We start from the raw sequence: 18643 nt of genomic DNA on the forward strand, positions 1-18643 counted from the left end.
AAAGCGAGAGCGTGGAGGGAGAGAGAAAAACTCACCATCGCGCCCAATTCCTCCATCGCATCCATGGCCGGCAACATCGTTGTTGTCAAGGCGGATCCTTGGGATCCATCGGATGTCACTGAGGAGATGCTCCAGTCGCTTGTCGACGGTGGACTCCTCCGCCCGGTGACAGACTCTAGTAGGCCGGAGTGGATTGCTCCGTATGGTGAGCTAGAGCCGAGGCCCCGCGACGGCTACGTCGTGAGCTTCGTCTCCTTCCATGAGCGCGGCCTCGGCGTTCCGGCGGGCCGGTTCATGCGGGCGCTCACGCATTACTACGGCGTGGAGCTCCACAATTTTAATCCTAACTCCATCGCTCAGGCGGCTATCTTTGTTGCCGTCTGCGAGGGGTATTTGGGGATCGCTCCCCATTGGGATTTGTGGCTCCACCTATTCCGGGCGAGGCATACTACCAAGCCGATGGGCACGTCGGGCAAGAGGAAGGCATCGAGGGCCGGAGGCTGCACCCTCCAAGTGCGTCAGGACCGCCTGCATCTCTACATCCTGGCCTAACTCGCGTCCTCCAACCGCCGGTGGTACACAAGTTGGTTTTACCTCCGCAACGACGACGGAGGACTTCCCCCTTATACCGGGCGGATTGTGGGGAGTTGCCCGGAGAAATTGAAGTGGGGCGTCCCGAAGGTCGACCAGCCCAAGCTGGAGCCACTCCTAGAGGGGCTGGCGAGGCTACGGAACCATGGCCTCACCGTCGCTGTGGTCGTGGCCGCCTTCCACCGCTGGAGGGTGCTGTCGCTGATGGCTTGGCGGCGGCGGCTGTTCGAGATGAGGCCGGGTGAGCCCATCAAGGGCACCCGGATGTCTTCCTCCACCCTCTCCGACGAGGAAATTCACCGTCGGGTGGAGGAGACGGTAGATGTGAAGTTGAGGGGTGGCAACCTGACCCCCTTCGCGATGCGTCCGTCGTGGGGGTTCCTTTCGCTGGTAAGTCGAACGCCGCCGTAGCCTCTGAACCTCCTCGATCTCCCTTTATCCTTTGTTTCCTTATGCGCGTTTGTCGTTTCTTCAGGGGATGAGGGATGTGCGCTCCTCCCCGCCACCCATTCCTGAGGACGCGGGGCAGCGGGCGATCAACCGCGCTCACGCCGACGCGCAGAAGAAGCGGAAGGATGCTAAGGCGGCGAAGCGCACGAAGCATATCCTTGCGCGCGAGGCGTTGGATAAGCGCCGCCGTCAGCAACGGAAGGATGGTCTCCTGTTGAAGGAATCCCTGTCGACGTCGTTGTCGATGGAGGCCTCGGACGGGAATGACAAGGGCGAGGGGGGGCGAGGCCCCCTAGACCACCTTCCAGACGTCGAGGAGGTGGCGCCCGGGGCATCGGTAAGCAGCCCGGCACCCCCGGGAAGGGGAGAGGAAGCGGACCTGGGGCCGCCGGTGGCCCCCTCTGGGTCCGAGGCCGACACGCCCGAGGCGCGGGCGTTAGGCAAACACGTCGTCAGCCCTGTAAGCTCGGCGGTCGTGGCGGAGCCGGTGGCGGTGGAGGCGGCGCCGCCGGCCCCGCCGAGGGTCGAAGTGGCGCCGGGGTCCGCCGAGGACCGACTGGCGCCGATGGATACGGATGCGATGCCACTGCCGCCGCCTCCGCCGTTGCGGAGGAGGTTTGCTGTGGCGAAGCTGGGGCTGCCCCGTTCAAAGTAAGTGTGTTTTTGGCGGGGTTATGGTGTCTTCCATTCGCTTTTTTGGTCTCGTGCTGACCCTGTAGGTTGATTTTCTTTAGTCGGAAGCGGCCTGCGGACGACCTCCCCTTGGCGCCCCTTAAAGCACTTAAGGCGAGCCCCGGCTCCTCTGCCCACTGGGTGGCGGAGGCACAAGCCGCCATCCAGCGCGGCACGGCATCGGCGAGGGTCGACCCACAGGAACCGGTTGCCTAGGGAAGGGTTGCCGAGGCGGCCCCTAAACGGTCGGATGGGGCCATCGTGCCCTTTGTTGCCGAGGCTCCCGGGGCCTCTGGGGCTGAGGCGATGGGGGCCCCGGCGCCCATGACCGCCGAGACCGCAGTGTCCGCGGCCGGCGCTTCTGCGTCTGCCGAGGCCATAATGACGGAGGCCGGAGCCCCCGAGACCGCCGAGGCCGTGATTGCAGAGGCCGGAGCCCCCGAGGTCACCACGGCCGTCGTGACGGCAGCGAGGCCATCTGTGCAGGAGGCGGAGATGTCGGCGGCGGAGGCCTCGGCCGTGCCCTTGGCTCAGGGCCCGCTGTTGTTGCGGGAGAGTGCCCGAAAGATGGAGGTCTATCTGATTTCCTCCGACGATACTTCCCGGGCACGGGAGGTGGTCGGCGCCAAGGAGGCCGATGTCGTGGAGCAGCCGGCGCCGCTCTTAGACGAGGGAAGCTCGGCCCTCGTGCGGGTGCGACCCGAGCCCCGCGGGTGGGATCACCCACGAGTACTGTGGCGGAGCCGGGATGACCCTGAGGGGGAGCCTCTGTTCGCCCTCGAGGACACGGCCGATGGTGGGCGCTAGAGTACCTTCGAGCAGTACCGTGAGCTGGCAGAGCGGTCGCTACAGACGGCGCTGTCCGTGGTGGCCGATGAACTGCCCGAAGTCGCCCAGGTTCGTGTTTTCCCTTTCTTGCGCGACGTTGTTCTTTCCTTGGTTTTGTTGCAATCGACGACCTTTGCTCTGCTTCCTCAGGAGCTCGAGACCCGGTCCCTTGGGAAGTCGGTCTTCCTTCGGCGGGAGAGGGGAATCTAGGACCAGCTTCAGAGGCAGAGGGGCCTTCTTGCCGATGCTAACGAGCTTCTGTCGGCCCGAAGCACGGAGGTGGAAGACCTCCACCTTCGCTGTGCCGATGCGAAGGTCGAGGCGGCCACCGCCCAGACGCAGCTTGCCCCCTTGGCGGCACGGATCAAGGAGCTAGAGGAGGAGCTTACCCGCGCCATCAGCGATCGGGATGCCTTTAGATCCTGGGCTGAAGAAGCGATGGCCTCGAGCAAGGCCCTCGTCGGGCAGCTGGGGGCAGAGGAGAGTGCACACCGGCTGACCAAAGGCGCTTTGAACGAGGCCCTTGCTGCGGTTGAGGCCTCGCGAATCAAGGCTGTGGTTTTAAGGGGGACGGTCGAGGGTGAGTTTGAGTCCCCTTGTTTTGTTTTCTTTCCCTTATGCTTGCTCCCTAACTTCCTTGTATGACGCAGAGGTGGGGAGTGAAGCTTCCAAGGCGGCCGAGGCCTCTCGAGTCAAGGCCTAGCGGTTGAAGGAGAAAGCCGAGGCCTGTCAGGCCAAGACCCGATGCTGGGAGCTGAAGGCCAAGGGTGAGCTCCGTGGGCTTCCGTCCCTAACTTAGGTTGTTTTTTCTCTGGCTCGACCTCATTCCATTTTCCATGGTGCAGAGTCAGAGGCGGAGATCATTCGGGCTGCCGAGGCTTCCAGCACGGTGCAGACGGTGCTCAAGACCGAGATCGGGGAGCACGAGGCGCTAAAGTGTGCTGCCCTTTCTGCCTGTGAGGCCCTAGAAGTCGAGGGGGTTCAGTCGGGCAGCTCCCTTGGGGGCCGCTTGATTGCGCTGAGCAGCCAGATGCACGAGCGGCTCTGAGGGGCGCTGCACATGGGTGTCAAGCGGGTGAGGGCCGTCTTCTCCTCTCACTACCTTGGTGTCGACCTCCCGGCCATCAGTGATGGCTATGTTTTGCCTGATGATGACGAGGAGGCCCACGCGGTGGTCACGAAGCTGCTGGAGGCGGCGGAAGGCCCTGGCATGGTGCTGGCGATGCTCTTTGAAGAGGAGGTGGTTCCTCCCCTACCATCTGCTGGCGCTAGAGGCCCTGAGCCTTGATATGGGCCCCGGGGGCTATGTAAAGATAGAATAGGGGTTATTTTTGTACCATAACATTTGTGGCCGTCGAGGCCTCTATTTCTGACGTATTTGTGTTTCTTAGTTGTTTTTCTCATGTTTCCGAGCCTTTGCCCTCTGCTGCTCCTGATCAGATTTCATTTGCAAAACACCCCTTTGGGGCCTAAGCCGTCCCTTGAGCGAGAGGTATTGAGGGAGTGCCGTAGCCCGAGGGCGTAGGCCGTCTCGCGACTCAACCGGCATCTTGCTTAGGAAATAGACCTTGGTCCAAGGAGTCTCTACAAATGATTCGTCAGAGCCTGCTAGAGACTTGGCGTAGGAATTTTTTCGAAAAGCAACTAAAAAATAGTGCGTGGGACCTAGGGGAAGTCCCCCATCTAGCCCTCGAGGGAGGCTTGGTTCTGCCGAGGCAGAGCCGAGTCTCCCTTATTGTGTTTATTGTACTGCCGAGACCTACGGTGGGCTCGAGGGGTTTCCCGAAAAATAAAGACCAACTAAAGAACGCTTTTTAATTGCATTTCGAGAAACGACATATACAATGCTTGGAAATTTAGGGATAAAAGCGACGTAGCTGTTCTATGTTCCAAGCGTTGGTGAAGATTTCGCCCTTCTCGTTGGCCAGCTTATAGGTCCCGGGCTTTAGGACTTGGGCAATGATGTACGGTCCTTCCCATGGTAGGGTCAGCTTGTGGCGACCCTTGTTGCTCTGTGCTAGCCTCAGCACCAGGTCGCCTACCTTCAGGTCTCGGCCTCGTACGCGTCGGGCCTGATAGCACCGTAGGCTCTGCTGATACTTGGCCGAGTGTAGTAGCGCGACGTCTCGGGCTTCCTCCAGCTGATCGAGGGCGTCCTCTCGGGTTGTGCGGTTGCTTTGTTTGTTATAGGCTTGCAGCCTCGGGGAACCATATTCCAGGTCGATGGGGAGGATGGCCTCGGCCCCATAGACTAGGAAGAAAGGCGTGAACCCCGTGGCTCGGCTCGGAGTGTTCCTCAGGCTCCAGATGACCGATGGGAGCTCGGCGAGCCATTTCTTGCCAAACTTTTTCAACCGGTTGTGAATTCTTGGCTTGAGGCCTTGTAGGATCATGTCGTTGGCACGCTCTACTTGGCCATTGGTCCTTGGGTGTCCTATGGCCGACCAGGCCACACGGATGTGGTGGTCGTCGCAAAATGTCAGGAACTTTTTGCCAGTGAACTGCGTCCCGTTGTCGGTGATGATGGTGTTGGGGATCCCAAACCGGTGGATAATGTCAGTGAAGAACAGCACTGCCTGCTCGGATTTGATTCGATTGATCGGATGGGCCTCGATCCATTTGGAGAACTTGTCGATTGATACTAGTAGGTGGGTGTAGCCCCTAGGGGCCTTTTGTAGAGGCCCGACCATGTCGAGCCCCCACACGGCGAACGGCCATGTGATGGGGATGGTTTGCAAGGCCAGGGCCGGGAGATGTGTCTGCCGAGCGTAGTACTGGCATCCTTCGCAGGAGCATACTAGCTTGGTAGCGTCAGCGACCACCGTCGGCCAGTAGAACCCTTGGCGGAAAGCATTCCCTACGAGCGTCTAAGGCGCCGCATGGTGCCCGTAGGCGCCTGCGTGTAAGTCCCAAAGCAGGGCTTGGCCCGCCTCGAAACTGATGCATCATTGAAGGACACCTGAGGGACTTCGCCTGTATAATTTGCCATTGTAGAGGGCGTAGGTCTTGGCTCGGCGCGCAAGCCGTTGTGCTTCAGTTCGGTCGTCGGGAAGTTCCCCCCGATCAAGCCAATCGAGAAACGGGACTCGCCAATCCACGTCCTAATCAGTCTACGAAGGCTTGGTGCTGACTTCCATGACCTCGGGCTCGGTCGAGGGTGTCTCGGCAGCAGAGGGGGTGTCGGGCTTTGCCATGGGTTCCCTAGGTGGGCCCTCCTCTACTGTCGAGGTGCAGCCGATGGAAGGTTTGTGGAGGTCTCTGGCGAAGATGTTTGGGGGGGCCGGGGCCCGTGCCGAGGCCATCTTTGCCAGCTCGTCGGTGGCCTCGTTGTACTTTCACGCGACATGATTTAGTTCGAGACCGTCGAACTTGTCTTCTAGGCATCGCACCATCTTGTAGTAAGCCTCCATTTTAGGGTTGAGGCAGTTTGACTCCTTCATCACTTGGTCTATGACGAGCCGCGAGTCACCTCGGATGTCGAGGCGCCGTGCTCCAAGCTCGATGGCGACTTGTAAGCCATTGATGAGGCCCTCATATTCGGCCACGTTGTTGGAGGCGGCGAAGTGGAGCCACACCATGTAGCGCATGTGTACTCCGAGGGGCGAAATAAAGAGCAGACCCGCGCCTGCCTCAGTCTTCATCAGGGATCCATCGAAGTATAGGGTCCAGCACTCCGTCTGAATCTGAGCAGGTGGTAGTTGAGTATCTATCCATTCAGCCATGAAATCAGCCAAGACCTGAGACTTGATCGCTTTTCGAGGCGCAAAGGTCAAGGTTTCCCCCATAAGCTCGACAGCCCACTTGGCTATCCTGCCCAAGGCCTCCCGGTTATGAACTATCTCGCCCAGGGGGGAGGATGATACCACAGTCACTGGGTGTGACTCAAAGTAGTGGCGCAGTTTGCGCCGGGCCAGGACCACGGCGTAGACTAGCTTCTGGATGTAGGGGTAGCGCGCTTTGGTCTCGGAGAGCACCTCGCTGATGAAATAGACAGGTCGCTGGGTAGGCAGAGTATGCCCTTCTTCCTGCCTCTCTACTACTACGGCGGCGCTGACCACTTGGGTTGTTGCGGCGACGTAGAGCAAGAGGGCCTCATCCATGGCCGGGGGTATCAGAACGGGAGGATTGGTGAGCAGCCTTTTGAGTCTGTCGAGGGCTTCCTCGGCCTCAGGGGTCCAAGAAAAACGCTCAGACTTTCTCAAGAGTCGGTACAGAGGCAAACCTTTCTCGCCGAGGCACGAGATGAAGCGACTCAGGGCCGTGAGGCATCCCATGACCCTCTGCACTCCCTTGAGGTCTCTGATTGGTCCCATGCTGGTTATAGCCGAGACCTTCTCTAGGTTGGCCTCAATGCCGCATTCCGAGACTATGAATCCCAAGAGCATGCCTCGGGGGACCCCGAACACACACTTCTCAGGGTTGAGCTTGATGCCCTTCTCTCTAAGGCATTTGAAGGTTACCCTCAAGTCATTCACGAGATTCTTAGCCTTTCTGGTTTTGACCACGATGTCGTCTACGTAGGCCTCGACGGTCTGCCCGATGTTGTCACCAAAGACCTGGGTCATGCACCGCTGGTACGTGGCTCCTGCGTTTCTGAGGCCGAAGGGCATCGTCACGTAGCAGTACATGCCAAACGGTGTGATGAAAGAAGTTGCGAGCTGGTCAGACTCTTTCATCTTGATCTGATGGTAACCAGAGTACGCATCGAGGAAAGACAGGGTCTCGCACCCTACGGTGGAATCAACGATTTGATCGATTCGAGGTAATGGGAAGGGGACCTTTGGACAGGCTTTGTTCAGACCGGTGTAGTCTACACACATTCTCCATTTCCCATTTTTCTTCTTGACTAAAACGGGGTTAGCCAACCACTCTGGGTGGGATACTTCCTTGATGAACCTGGCCGCCAAGAGTTTCTGTACCTCCTCTCCTATGGCCCTGCGCTTTTCTTCATCGAAGCGGCGCAGGTGTTGCCTCGCCGGTCTAGATCCAGCCCGGATGTCCAGGGCGTGCTCCACGACTTCCCTTAGTATGCCCAGCATGTCCGAGGGACTCCATGCGAATATGTCGGCGTTCGCACAGAGAAAGTCGATGAGCACGGCTTCCTATTTGATGTCGAGGGTGGCGCTGATCCTCAGCGCCCGGTCGTCGGGGCAGGCGGGGTCGACCGGGATGAGTTTGATGGTTTCAGCGGGCTCGAACGCCCCTGCGCGACGCTTGGAGTCAGGCACCTTGCCACTGAGTTGGTCGAGGTGGGCGATGAGGGTCTCGGCCTCTGCAAGAGCCTCGGCGTACTCGATGCACTCAACGTCGCAGTCGTACGCATGTTCGTACGTGGACTCGATTGTGATGACACCATTAGGGCCTAGCATCTTGAGCTTGAGATAGGTATAGTTGGGCACTGCCATGAACTTGGCGTAGCACGGTTGCCCCAGAATGGCGTGGTAGGCTCCCCCGAACCTGACTACCTCGAAGGTGAGGACTTCCTTGCGATAGTTGGAAGGGGTGCCGAAGCAGACAGGAAGGTCGATGCGCCCGAGGGGTTGCGTGCGCTTCCCTGGCATGATGCTGTGGAAGGGTGCGACGTTGCCTCGTAGTTTCGACCGGTCGATCTCCAAGAGCTCCATGGTGTTGGCGTAGAGGATGTTGAGGCCGCTGCCTTCGTCCATCAACACCTTGGAGAGTCGGGTGTTGCCGATGATCGGGTCGACAACCAGTGGGTATTGCCCGGGGTTCGGAATACGGTCGGGGTGGTCGCCTCGATCGAAGGTGATCGCCTCTCGAGACCAGTCGAGGTACTGGGGGGTGGCCACCTTGACCGAGAAGACTTCTCAGCGTTCCCTCTTGCGCTGCCGCGCCGTAAGGCATGCCGAGGGCCTACCGAAGATCATGAAAGCGTTGCGTACCTCAGGGAACCCATCGTCCTTGTCTTCGTCCCGACCGCCAGCGCCCTTCTGCTTGGCGTCGTCGTCGGGGAGCCCGAGCCTGGCGTAGTAGCGCCGCAGCATGGGGCAATCCTCAAGAGCGTGCCTGACCGGGCCCTGGTGGTAAGGGCAGAGTTTCTTAAGCATGTCGTCGAAGGGCCTAGGGCCTTTGGGGCCTCGGGGATTCTTGCGCTCTGTGGTCGTGACCAGATCAGCTTCCAGTACCTCCTGCCTCCCCAGGCGCCCCTTTTTCTTTTTCTTAGGGAGGTGGGAGGCTGAGGCCTCAGGGGCCTCTTCCCTCCACTTACCCTTGGTGCCGGCGTCGGGGAAGATGGCTCCGACGGCCTCTTCCCCTGAGGCGAAGCTGGTGGCGATGTCGAGGAGCGCGGCAGCAGAGCGCGGGATGTTGTGACCTAACTCTCGGACCAAGTCCCGACAAGTGGTGCCGGAGAGGAAAGCCTAGACGATCTCCGAGTCGCCGACGCTGGGTAGCTCGGTGCATTGTTTGGAAAAGCGCCGGATGAAGTCTCGGAGAGACTCATCCGGCTTCTAGCGACAGCTCTTGAGATCCCAGGAATTCCCAAGGCGCACGTATGTGCCCTAGAAGTTCCCGACGAAGATCCTAACCAAGTCGCGCCAGTCGTGGATTTGCGAGGGAGGGAGATGCTCGAGCTAGGCTCGCATCGAGTCCGACAAGAGCAAAGGGAGATTGCGGATGATGAGTAGGTCATCATCCGCGCCACCTAGCTGGTAGGCCAGGCGATAATCGGCGAGCCAGAGCTCCGGGTTGGTCTCACCGCTGTACTTCGCGAGATTGGCCGGCTGTTAGAACCGGGCGGGGAAAGGAGCAGCACGGATGGCCCTGCTGAAGACCTGAGGGCCTAGCGGCTCAGGGGAAGGACTACGGTCTTCACCGCTGTCGTAGCGATCGCCTCGGTGTGGGTGGTAGCCCCAAGCGGGCCCCTCGTTGTCGTGGCGTCGTCGCCTGCTGACCACCTCATGGTCTCCCTGCACCTCGCGTCGATTGCCGAGGCGGTCCAGAAGCACGGGGACCCTATGGGCTATTGGCGCTCGGTCGGGCTCGGGACGAGCCAGGGCTTCCCAGTCCTACCGAGGCGGTGCCGTGAGAAGGTTCGAGGCGCCCCCGCGCCATCAGGAGGCGGAACTCTCGGCCTGCTGAACCGCAACGGTCTCTAGGAGATCACGGAGCTCACCGTGGACCCGCCGCCCCTCCGTGGTAGAAGGCTCGGGCATTGCGCGGACCAGCATTGCCGCAGCCGTGACGTTCTGGCTGGCGCGATTGAAGACTGGGGGTTGCTCGCTCCCTTCGTCGTCATGGATGCGGTGATGCACATCGCGGGCTCTTCATCGGGCTCCCCCGCCTTCGCTGTGGCCTCGCTGTTCCTGTTCAAGAGAGTCTCGAAGCTGCTGCAGAAGGAGCTGGTCTTGCTCGACCTTGGCCTGGAGCTCACGAAGCTGCTCTAGGTCTGGGTGCTGAGGTCGTGCAAGAGCGACGTTCTCATTTCATGCGGCCGGCAGGACATTGCATGGGGGCGTGACGGCGCCCGCCCCTAGACGAAGTGGGGAGCGGTTACCTGTTCCCTCATCCTCTTCACCTGCCCTCGGCATCCCGAGCCCGACGTGAAAACACTCGCGAGTAGGGTCATAAGTGCCTTCGTCGTCGGAGTCGGAGTGACCGAAGCAGTAATCGCTTGTGGCCAAGAACTGGCGCAAAGTCCTAGGGTCGTGGAGCCCGGAGAAATCCACTCCGGGCCATGCCTCGTCCTCATCCGAGGAGTCGGCGTGGGTGCTTAGGTCGAGACCGAAGCGCTGGCAGCGCTCTGAGGGATCCTCATGAGCGGCAGCATAGGTGTAGGCGTAAGAAACGGTGGCATTTCTCAACCCAAAGGGGTATGGGGATGGTGCCGTCACCGGATTCTGCTCCGCCGGGGTCAGTTCTCCAGGGAGTGGTGGAGTGGAGCTTGACGACTGGGCACCATCGCAAGCCACCGGCGTTTTCCCTTTGTCTAGGCTCAGGCCAGACAGGTCCCCAGCCAGGGACCTCATACCAACAGCTGGTCATAGGGTATCAGCGGGGAGTGGCGTGCCGCCCTGGGTTCGCATAGCGTCGGGGTGGCCTTGCTCGCGTCGTGCCTGGCGAGCGCGGCGAGAGCGGCCGCCCGAGCGCCGCCTGCGCCTGGGCTGCCGATGCGTAACTTCATCGTCGGACGGTGGGGCTCGGGGAGTGAGGAGTACCATGTCGTACTCATGCCCTAGAGACATGAACTCTAGGCTCCCGAACCAAACTACGGTGCCGAGACGCAATGGTCGTACGGGGTCTGCCATCCGGAACCTGCTGGGATGATGAAACCGGCACGTAGAGGCCCCCTACCTGGCGCGCCAACTGTCGGTGTTTCGGACCAGGGGGTCCTCAACCGACTAGTGAATTTGTTCTGCGTGCTCTCGATTCTGGATGGTGATGCAAAGAGACACAAGGTTTATACTGGTTCAGGCAATCGGTGCCCTACGTCCAGTCTGAGAGATCGAACTTGTATTCCTTGCACCAAAGTGCTAGTAGTAGGGGGTTACAAGCTAAGGGAGAGAGGGAACTAGTCCCAGGTCTCGGCAGGGTGTCGTGTAGACCGTCTGAGACGTTGCTCTCAAGCGGCTAGAATGTGTGCGTGTGTGTTTTTTCGGTCCCCCCCTAAGTGGCCCTAGTCCTCTCCTTTTATAGTTGAAGGGAGGGCAGGGACGGCACATGTATTACTGTGCGGCATCGTGCCAACAGGGGCGGCATGTCCGAACCCTGTGGCCTATTCCTGTGGCGGCATGGCCGTCGGAGTAGTCCGTCCTAGGAGTAAAGGGGCGGCGTGGTCGTCACATCAGGTCCTGTGCGTCGTGGGAGCCCAAGGAGTGTCTCGGAGCAGACGTGGCGGCGAACGTGCAAGCCATGGTGGATAGATTGTGCGTGAGGCTGAGGCCTGGTCGGTGCCGAGGCTTGTACTGCGGTGGGGGTCTCGGTAGGCACGAACCTCGAGACTGCCGAGGCCCTGGTGTACAGTGCCGAGGCCTCGAGCGGGTGGCGGGTCGTGGGCACAGTGGTAGGACACAGTGGCCGGTAACCCCCGTCATACCCTGTCCTAGGCGCTGATCGTGGGCATAGTGTTGGGACACAGTGGCCGGTAATCCCCGCCGTGCCCTGTCCTGGTCGGTATGGCGCTGATGCGACTTCGGGTCGCGTCGGCCATTCTGTGATGTTGAACTGTTGTCCGACTGAGATTGCGGGAGTGGTTGAAAGTATTAATGAGATGTGACGCGCTGTCGGGAGGGTCGGCCGAGGCGGGGGGCGAGGGACCGCGGACGAGCCAGCCTCGAGCGATACGGAGAATGCTCCTTGCCGAGGCCTCGCGCGAGAGGCCTCGCGCGATACGGAGAACGCGGCCTCGCGCGAGACGGAGATTAGGCTCCTTGCCGAGGTCTCGCACGGAAGGCCTCGCGCGATACGGAGAACGCGCCTCCTGCCGAGGCCTTCTGTGGAGAGCCTCGGGCGAGGCGGAGACGGCATTCCCTGCCGAGGCCTTCCCTGGGGAGCCTTGCCAGGATGCCGAGACCTCCTTCTCGAGGCTCGAGGCGAGGAGGAGGAGGAGCCAGTGGGCCTGATCGTGACGGGGAGGGGCCTACGACTTACCTTTTTGCTTTTATTATTTTTTAGATGGGACTTGGGCAACCCATTTGATGTTTTGCTTGGGGTACCCCATTCTAAGGTACCCGACACAACCGCTCATTCCAAAATAAACGCATGGCTCCTGATCTCTCGGGCCAAATTCTATATAATACCCCAGCAGTATCATTTCTAGCTCGCTCGGCCTGCTTACTTTCCTCTTTTTTCTAGAGCAAACTTCAATAGTCAAAGCCGCCACTGTCAAAGCCTTAACCCTAGCAAATCCTCTGTTCCACCAAACTGTTGTTCAAGTAACCTTCCTCAGATTCAGATCCATTTTGGTTATAATGGCAATCAGCGACCACGTTCCTGAGGTATGCCTTCAAACTTCTGCCCTTTCAAGTGTTAACCACTACTTTGTATTTTCCTTTTTCCTAAATTCGTCCCAACAGGTTTCTAGGAAATGAGGAATGAAATTTTAATTCCATCAGCTGTTGTTCCTAATGCCTATTATTTTGGACCCATGGGTGACCCTGATCCATCTGATTTCATCAATCAAGAAACCAACTGAATCCCCTTCAAACAATCTGTAGTAGATTTGTCTTCTTGGAACACCAAAACTTCCTTTAGAAGCTAGCCCAAAATGCCTAAGGGATGGAGGGATTGGTTTCATAGGGTATCAGAGAAAAAGGCTAGAGATTGGAAAATTTATGACTTGAATCAATGCCTAACACTCTCACAATCTGGAATGGAGAGGAATGACTCACTTCTGATTTCTGCATCTTACTTTTTGGTCTAACACTTTGAATGCCTTTGTTTTTTGTCATGGTCCAATGACCATCACTTTGTTCGATATTTACATGTTGACCGGCCTTAGAATAATATGATTAATGTAACCCTATGATTTCTTAAGTGTTGGGTACAAGAAATTAGCCAAAATATCAGACTGCACAGGATGGGCAAGCTATATTCTGAACCTATATTGGGGATGGATCGATTGTTGATGAAAAAGAGCATGTAGCTTTTCTAAACATGTGGCTAGAAAAAATCATCTTTTGTGGGTCATCTTGCCGACCAACTTATAATCATAAATATATGGCAGAACGTCTAGCAGCCGGCAATGAAATCCCCCTCGAAAAATATCTACTGGGGTCTGCTTATCACCTGATGCACCAAGTATCTGTTCAATTACTGAAAAATGAACCAGTGCATACTATCAGTGGCCCTTGATGGTTAATACAATTGTGACTGAATCTGTACATGCATAAAATTGTAAGACCCAATCTCAAGAATCTGAGCTTCCCTTCTTCCAACAAGATAGATGATGCTTGAGTGCATCGGCAGCAGCGATGTTCCAGGGCTCGGCCAATGCCAACCTAGCAAAGGTGATCTTCTGAACAATCTGTGCACTTTTGGATCAATATAGTGTGTTTAGATTGACTTATTTAGTTTGTTACCTTGATCAATAGACAAAGTTATGAAAATGAATTATAATATCATCTGAGGCATCTTATTAGTGATGATCTCTTTGCAATAGAGTTAATATTCTTTCTTGTTATGATCCAATTATTGCTTCAAGAAATATAATGTAAAGTTACAATGGGATCTGATGTGTTTCATTGTAAAACAAAGTATGTAGGCAAACTAGCTAAAGGAAACAGCACTATTCGGTGTTAATAGAATTGCAGCATCATACATAGATTGCATAACATAGGAATGCAGCTATTGTTTACTTTGCTTGCACACTCCACACCATTACTTCGATTACAAAGGTACATTGCCTGACTAGTAAAAGTGGCAGTCTCAGATCACTAGACATTAATCCCAGCTCTTGTTTACTTTGCTGTGCAATAGCACACCATTGCTTTTGTTTACATAAGCACATCGCCTAACTAGTGAAAGTAGCAGTCTGAGGCCACGAGATATTAATCCATTAGTGAAAGCAGAGTTTCAACCACATGGCTCATGTTTGGTCTTCTCCTCCTCTCCGCTTCCACACATGAAACTGCTATCTTTAGCATCATTCCTGCTTGTAAATAGTTGAACTCTCCACTCAATCTGCAGTCAACGAACTCCAGGAGCCATGACTGATCTTTGCTTGCCAATTTCTCTTTAAGAATTTTGGTGTAGTGTCCAACAGTCATTTCCACCTCCACTTCGCCCTCACCCTGTACCACCTGACTGGAAACCCGAGTACCCATCACTAACTCAAGAAGCACTACTCCGTAGCTGTAAACATCGACCTTGCCAGTGATTGTAAGATTTAGAACCCATTCAGGTGCAATGTAGCCTCTAGTCCCATGAACTCTTGACAACATTTGTGCCCCGGCTCCTTGGCCTAATAGTTTCACCAACCCAAAGTCTGCAAGTTTTGGCTGGAAGTCTTCATCTAACAGTATGTTCTCCGGTTTGACATCGCCATGCACGATCCATTCAAGACATTCATGGTGGAGATAGGCTAGACCTTTTGCTACGCCGAGTGCAGTGTTGTACCTTTGGCTCCATGTCAGACTAGGAGATAAGTTCATATTATGAAACAGAATCTTGTCTAAAGAACCATTCTCAACAAACTCAGAAACCAAAAGCCTATGAGTCTTCTCAGCACAAAACCCCCATATTCTCACCACATTCATATGATATATTCTTCCAATGACACTAAGTTCAGACCTGAACTCTTGCTCTTCTTGGATAATATCACTTAGATTCTTCACTGCGACCTTCCTTTCATCACTGAGGACTCCCTTGTAAACCACTCCTGACCCACCACTTCCCAGCTCTTCATGGAAACAATTAGTTGCTTTCTGTAACTCCTTGTAGCTGAACCTGCAGAACTGGCCATAAAGTATCATGCTTCCTACATCTGTAGTCTCTGGTCCTTTTCCCCATTTGTGAATAACCCAAAACCCAACTAAGATTAATATGACTTCGACAACAAGCAGTGTCAATGCACAAGTAATGAAGTAGCCATACTTGAACTCTTTCTGAGGAGGAATTGCTATAGAAGATGCCACATTTTCAAGAACTCCGAGGACAGGGCTTTGTCTAGAAGGAAATACTGGCAATGAAAGTGTCGCCTCAGGAACTTTCAGATATATATCATTGTAGGGTTCTGGGAATTCCTTGCCACTGAAAAGCAAGTTCTTAAGATAACATTGACCGGTTCCCTCACGGTAACCAAATGCTTGGCAACTAACACTATCTGAGCAGATCTTCCAGCAGTTCTCCAATGGCATTGACATGTTGTAGTTTAATTCGTACCCCCAGAAATCTGTTCCAGGAAGTTCTTGGAATGTAAATTCCTTGTTGGCTACACTATTTGTCTTGCGCTTGCACCCTTTGCTCAAGTCTCTTGGGTCGATCACTTCAAAGCCTTCAAGACAAGAACACTCAGGCTCTGGTCTGTAACTGCATAGGCTGTTTACGCCACACAGGCCATGTATTTCACATAGCCGAGTGAACAACATCCAAGAGACGGACCAATTGCCGCTGGTCATGTCTAGACTGTACACCCCAAGGTTGCCATCATAATCCAGAGTCAACCTTGTCATTTTACCTTCACCAAGATCAGAGGCTTCAACTTTAAGCTGGTCACCAGCGACAAAAGCGCCATTGTCATCAACACCACAGTATTGGTTCCTGATATTACTGGTCGTAGCTTTCTCCCACGATTGGTTGTGTATAGGCCAATATTTAGTGCTAATCTCATCTCTATTGTACATAATCCTCGACGTGTAGTTACTATCAAAGTAAAAGGTGTAGAAGCCTGAAGAGAGCAAACCGTTGCCAGATGTAGATACCAACTTAGTATTTGTGGTCATCAACTGTGATGGCAGAAGTGTGTGTGTCGGCGAGTCGAAGCTCTCCCAGAGGCGACGGCCACCTTGATCCATGATGACAAGGTTGCCTGTGTCAAGAAGCACTGCACTTTCAGCATGAGCTGTGTTGGTGCTCCATACGGCTGCGCCATAGTAGTCAAGGAGTTCTAAGCTCCCGAACTTCTGGAAGACAATCCTGGGGCCATTTCCGATGACCGAGGCATCAAGGTTGGCCGTCCAGGCAACGGTCTTGCTGTTTGACCTGGTGAACCAGATGGAGAAGGTGAAGACATTGGCGCCCACCTTGTAGAAGCCGCATGAGAAGGCGCTGTTAGGCGACACTAGGATGGCTGTGGTGGTATCCCTGGTGGAGATGGAGAAGGAAGGAGACCAATGTAGTAGTAGTAGCGAAATTGCTAACACCTCTCAAGGCCATGGCTAGTTGGCTACAAATTCACAAAAGATAGATGTGCTGCTGTGCGTCGTTGGAGTCATATATATCTATCACCTGCGCACAGCCAGTCAGCGAGAGTCAAACAAGTGGCTTTTGGTCTTGTTGACTTGTAAGTGGCTAATATTTGCTCTATAGCATAGCAAATAATGCAGCAGTGCATACGAAAGGGACTATATAAAATTTCCCAAAAAAAAGAGAGAAGGGACTAAATAATATTTTAACGCGTCTAAGACCGTCGCCGATGGCAAAAATAGTCGTCTGTTATCAGAGAGAGAGAGAGAGAGTCGTCGTCGTCGTTGCTGTTCGTTTTCTCTGTAGCTTTTTTTTGAACCAAAAGGCAGGAGACTACCAGTCCTAGTTGGCTGGCTAGTTGCTTTACTCAGTAGGACCATGTCAGCCGTAGTCTGCATTAAGTCAACGTCACTTTCTGTCACGGACTATTGCGTATACTAGCTCTGTTCTTTTTTCGCTTTAGCACAGTTTTCATATCATTTATCTTTTGGAATCCGGAAAAGTTCAATTGGATGAGTCTAGGTCCACCAAATAATAAACAAACTTGCATCCCTATGATTGCTACTACTGTACTAGATATACAGCTCACAACTGGCCTGTGGAAATTATCAGCTTTGTGATGAATGGTTTAGTCACAATCATCTCTGCTGTAGATTCCTGTTTAAAAGTTTGGAAGAACTGATAAGGGTCTTATTGGCTACGTGGATTCTGATTATGCTGCTGATCTGGACAGGCGAAGATCACTTACAGGTTATGTGTTTACTGTTGGCAGTTGTGCTGTGAGTTGGAGGGCTACTTTATAGTCAGTTGTTGCTTTGTCTACTACTGAAGCAGAATATATGGCTATTTGTGAAGCGTGCAAAGAATTAATTTGGCTGAAAGGTTTGTACGCTGAGCTTTGTGGAGTTGAATCTTGCATAAGTTTGCACTGTGACAGTCAAAGTGCAATTTACCTCACTAAAGATCAGATGTTCCATGAGAGAACTAAGCACATATATATCAAGTATCATTTTGTGCGTGATGTGATTGAAGAAGGTAAGCTGAAGATATGCAAGATTAGTACTCATGATAATCCTGCTGATATGATGACAAAGCATATTCCTGTTGCTAAGTTTGAGCTGTGCTCAAGCTTAGTTGGTTTAATTGGATAGTCCAAGAGACTATTGTTGGCACCAGTGATTTTCTATCTTTGTTATGTTCAGGATGAAGGGTTGATTTATGATACAAGATGAATTTGTCTCAAGATGGAGTTTGTTGGAGTTGTTCCAAATTTATTCCAAGATATAGGCCGGGCTTCTGACGGAGCGAAGCGGAGGCCCGTCGCCGGAGGCTTGGGCCGTACGGTATATACACCCTTGCTAGGGTTTCGTGGAGACTTGATTCTCTTATAAGCCGCCATAGGCGTGTAACCCAAAACTCTTGAGATAGTGAGATTGTTGCTGGCTAGTGTCCGTGGTTTTTTCCCCTTCACATCGGAGGGGTTTTCCACGTTAAATCATGTGTCTCCTCTGTGGCTTGATTCTTTACTTCATATTCCTATACGTCGTTCATAACAAGTGGTACCGGAGCTTTAGGTTGCTGTTAGGGTTCATGACGACGTCGATGAAGTTCGATCTTCCGCTGCTGAACTACGACACGCGGTTCTCGCTATGGCAAGTCAAGATGCGGGGGATTCTGGCGCAGACTCATGACTATGATGAGGCGCTAGGATAGTTTCGGAAAGAGGAAGGCCGAGTGGACTCCAGAAGAGATCCGCAAGGATCAGAAGGCGCTCGCCCTAATTCAGTTGCATCTTCATAATGATATTTTGCAGGAGTGTCTGAAAGAGAAAACTGCTGCAGAACTATGGCTGAAACTGGAATCGATCTGTATGTCCAATGATCTAACCAGTAAGATGCAGATGAAGATGAAGCTGTTCACCCTGAAGATGAAGGAGGAGGATTCAGTGATGAGCCACATCGCTGAATTCAAGAAGATCGTCGCCGACCTAGTGTCGATGGATGTGAAGTATGATGATGAGGACTTAGGTCTTTTACTGCTATGTTCTTTGCCAAATTCGTATGCAAATTTTTGTGACACCATACTTTTGAGCCGTGATGAACTAACCCTAAAGAAGTTTATGAGGCTCTCCAGTCTAGGGAGAAGATGAGAGGCATGGTATAGAATGATGGGACGTCATCCTCCAAGGGCGATGCTTTGCATGTGAGAGGCAGAACTGAAAACAGATCCTCCAATGATG

The 18643-nt window shown here is 54.3% G+C and overlaps 1 protein-coding gene across 1 annotated transcript; it reads right to left on the reverse strand.

Annotated features, from left to right (window-relative positions):
- Nucleotides 1–13958: 13958 nt before the first annotated feature.
- Nucleotides 13959–16358, reverse strand: LOC136522913 (putative receptor protein kinase ZmPK1). The gene has a single exon (XM_066516707.1). It carries the CDS (start codon nt 16011–16013, stop codon nt 14049–14051), a length of 1965 nt encoding a protein of 654 aa, XP_066372804.1. The 5' UTR covers nt 16014–16358; the 3' UTR covers nt 13959–14048.
- Between the last annotated feature and the right edge of the window lie 2285 nt (nt 16359–18643).

The sequence above is a fragment of the Miscanthus floridulus genome, chromosome 18 (genome assembly GCF_019320115.1).
Source record: "Miscanthus floridulus cultivar M001 chromosome 18, ASM1932011v1, whole genome shotgun sequence".
Lineage (NCBI taxonomy): Eukaryota > Viridiplantae > Streptophyta > Magnoliopsida > Poales > Poaceae > Miscanthus > Miscanthus floridulus.

Excerpts from the sequence above, each read along its gene's own strand:
- LOC136522913 (XM_066516707.1), bottom strand. The coding sequence starts at position 16,013 with ATGGATCAAGGTGGCCGTCGCCTCTGGGAGAGCTTCGACTCGCCGACA.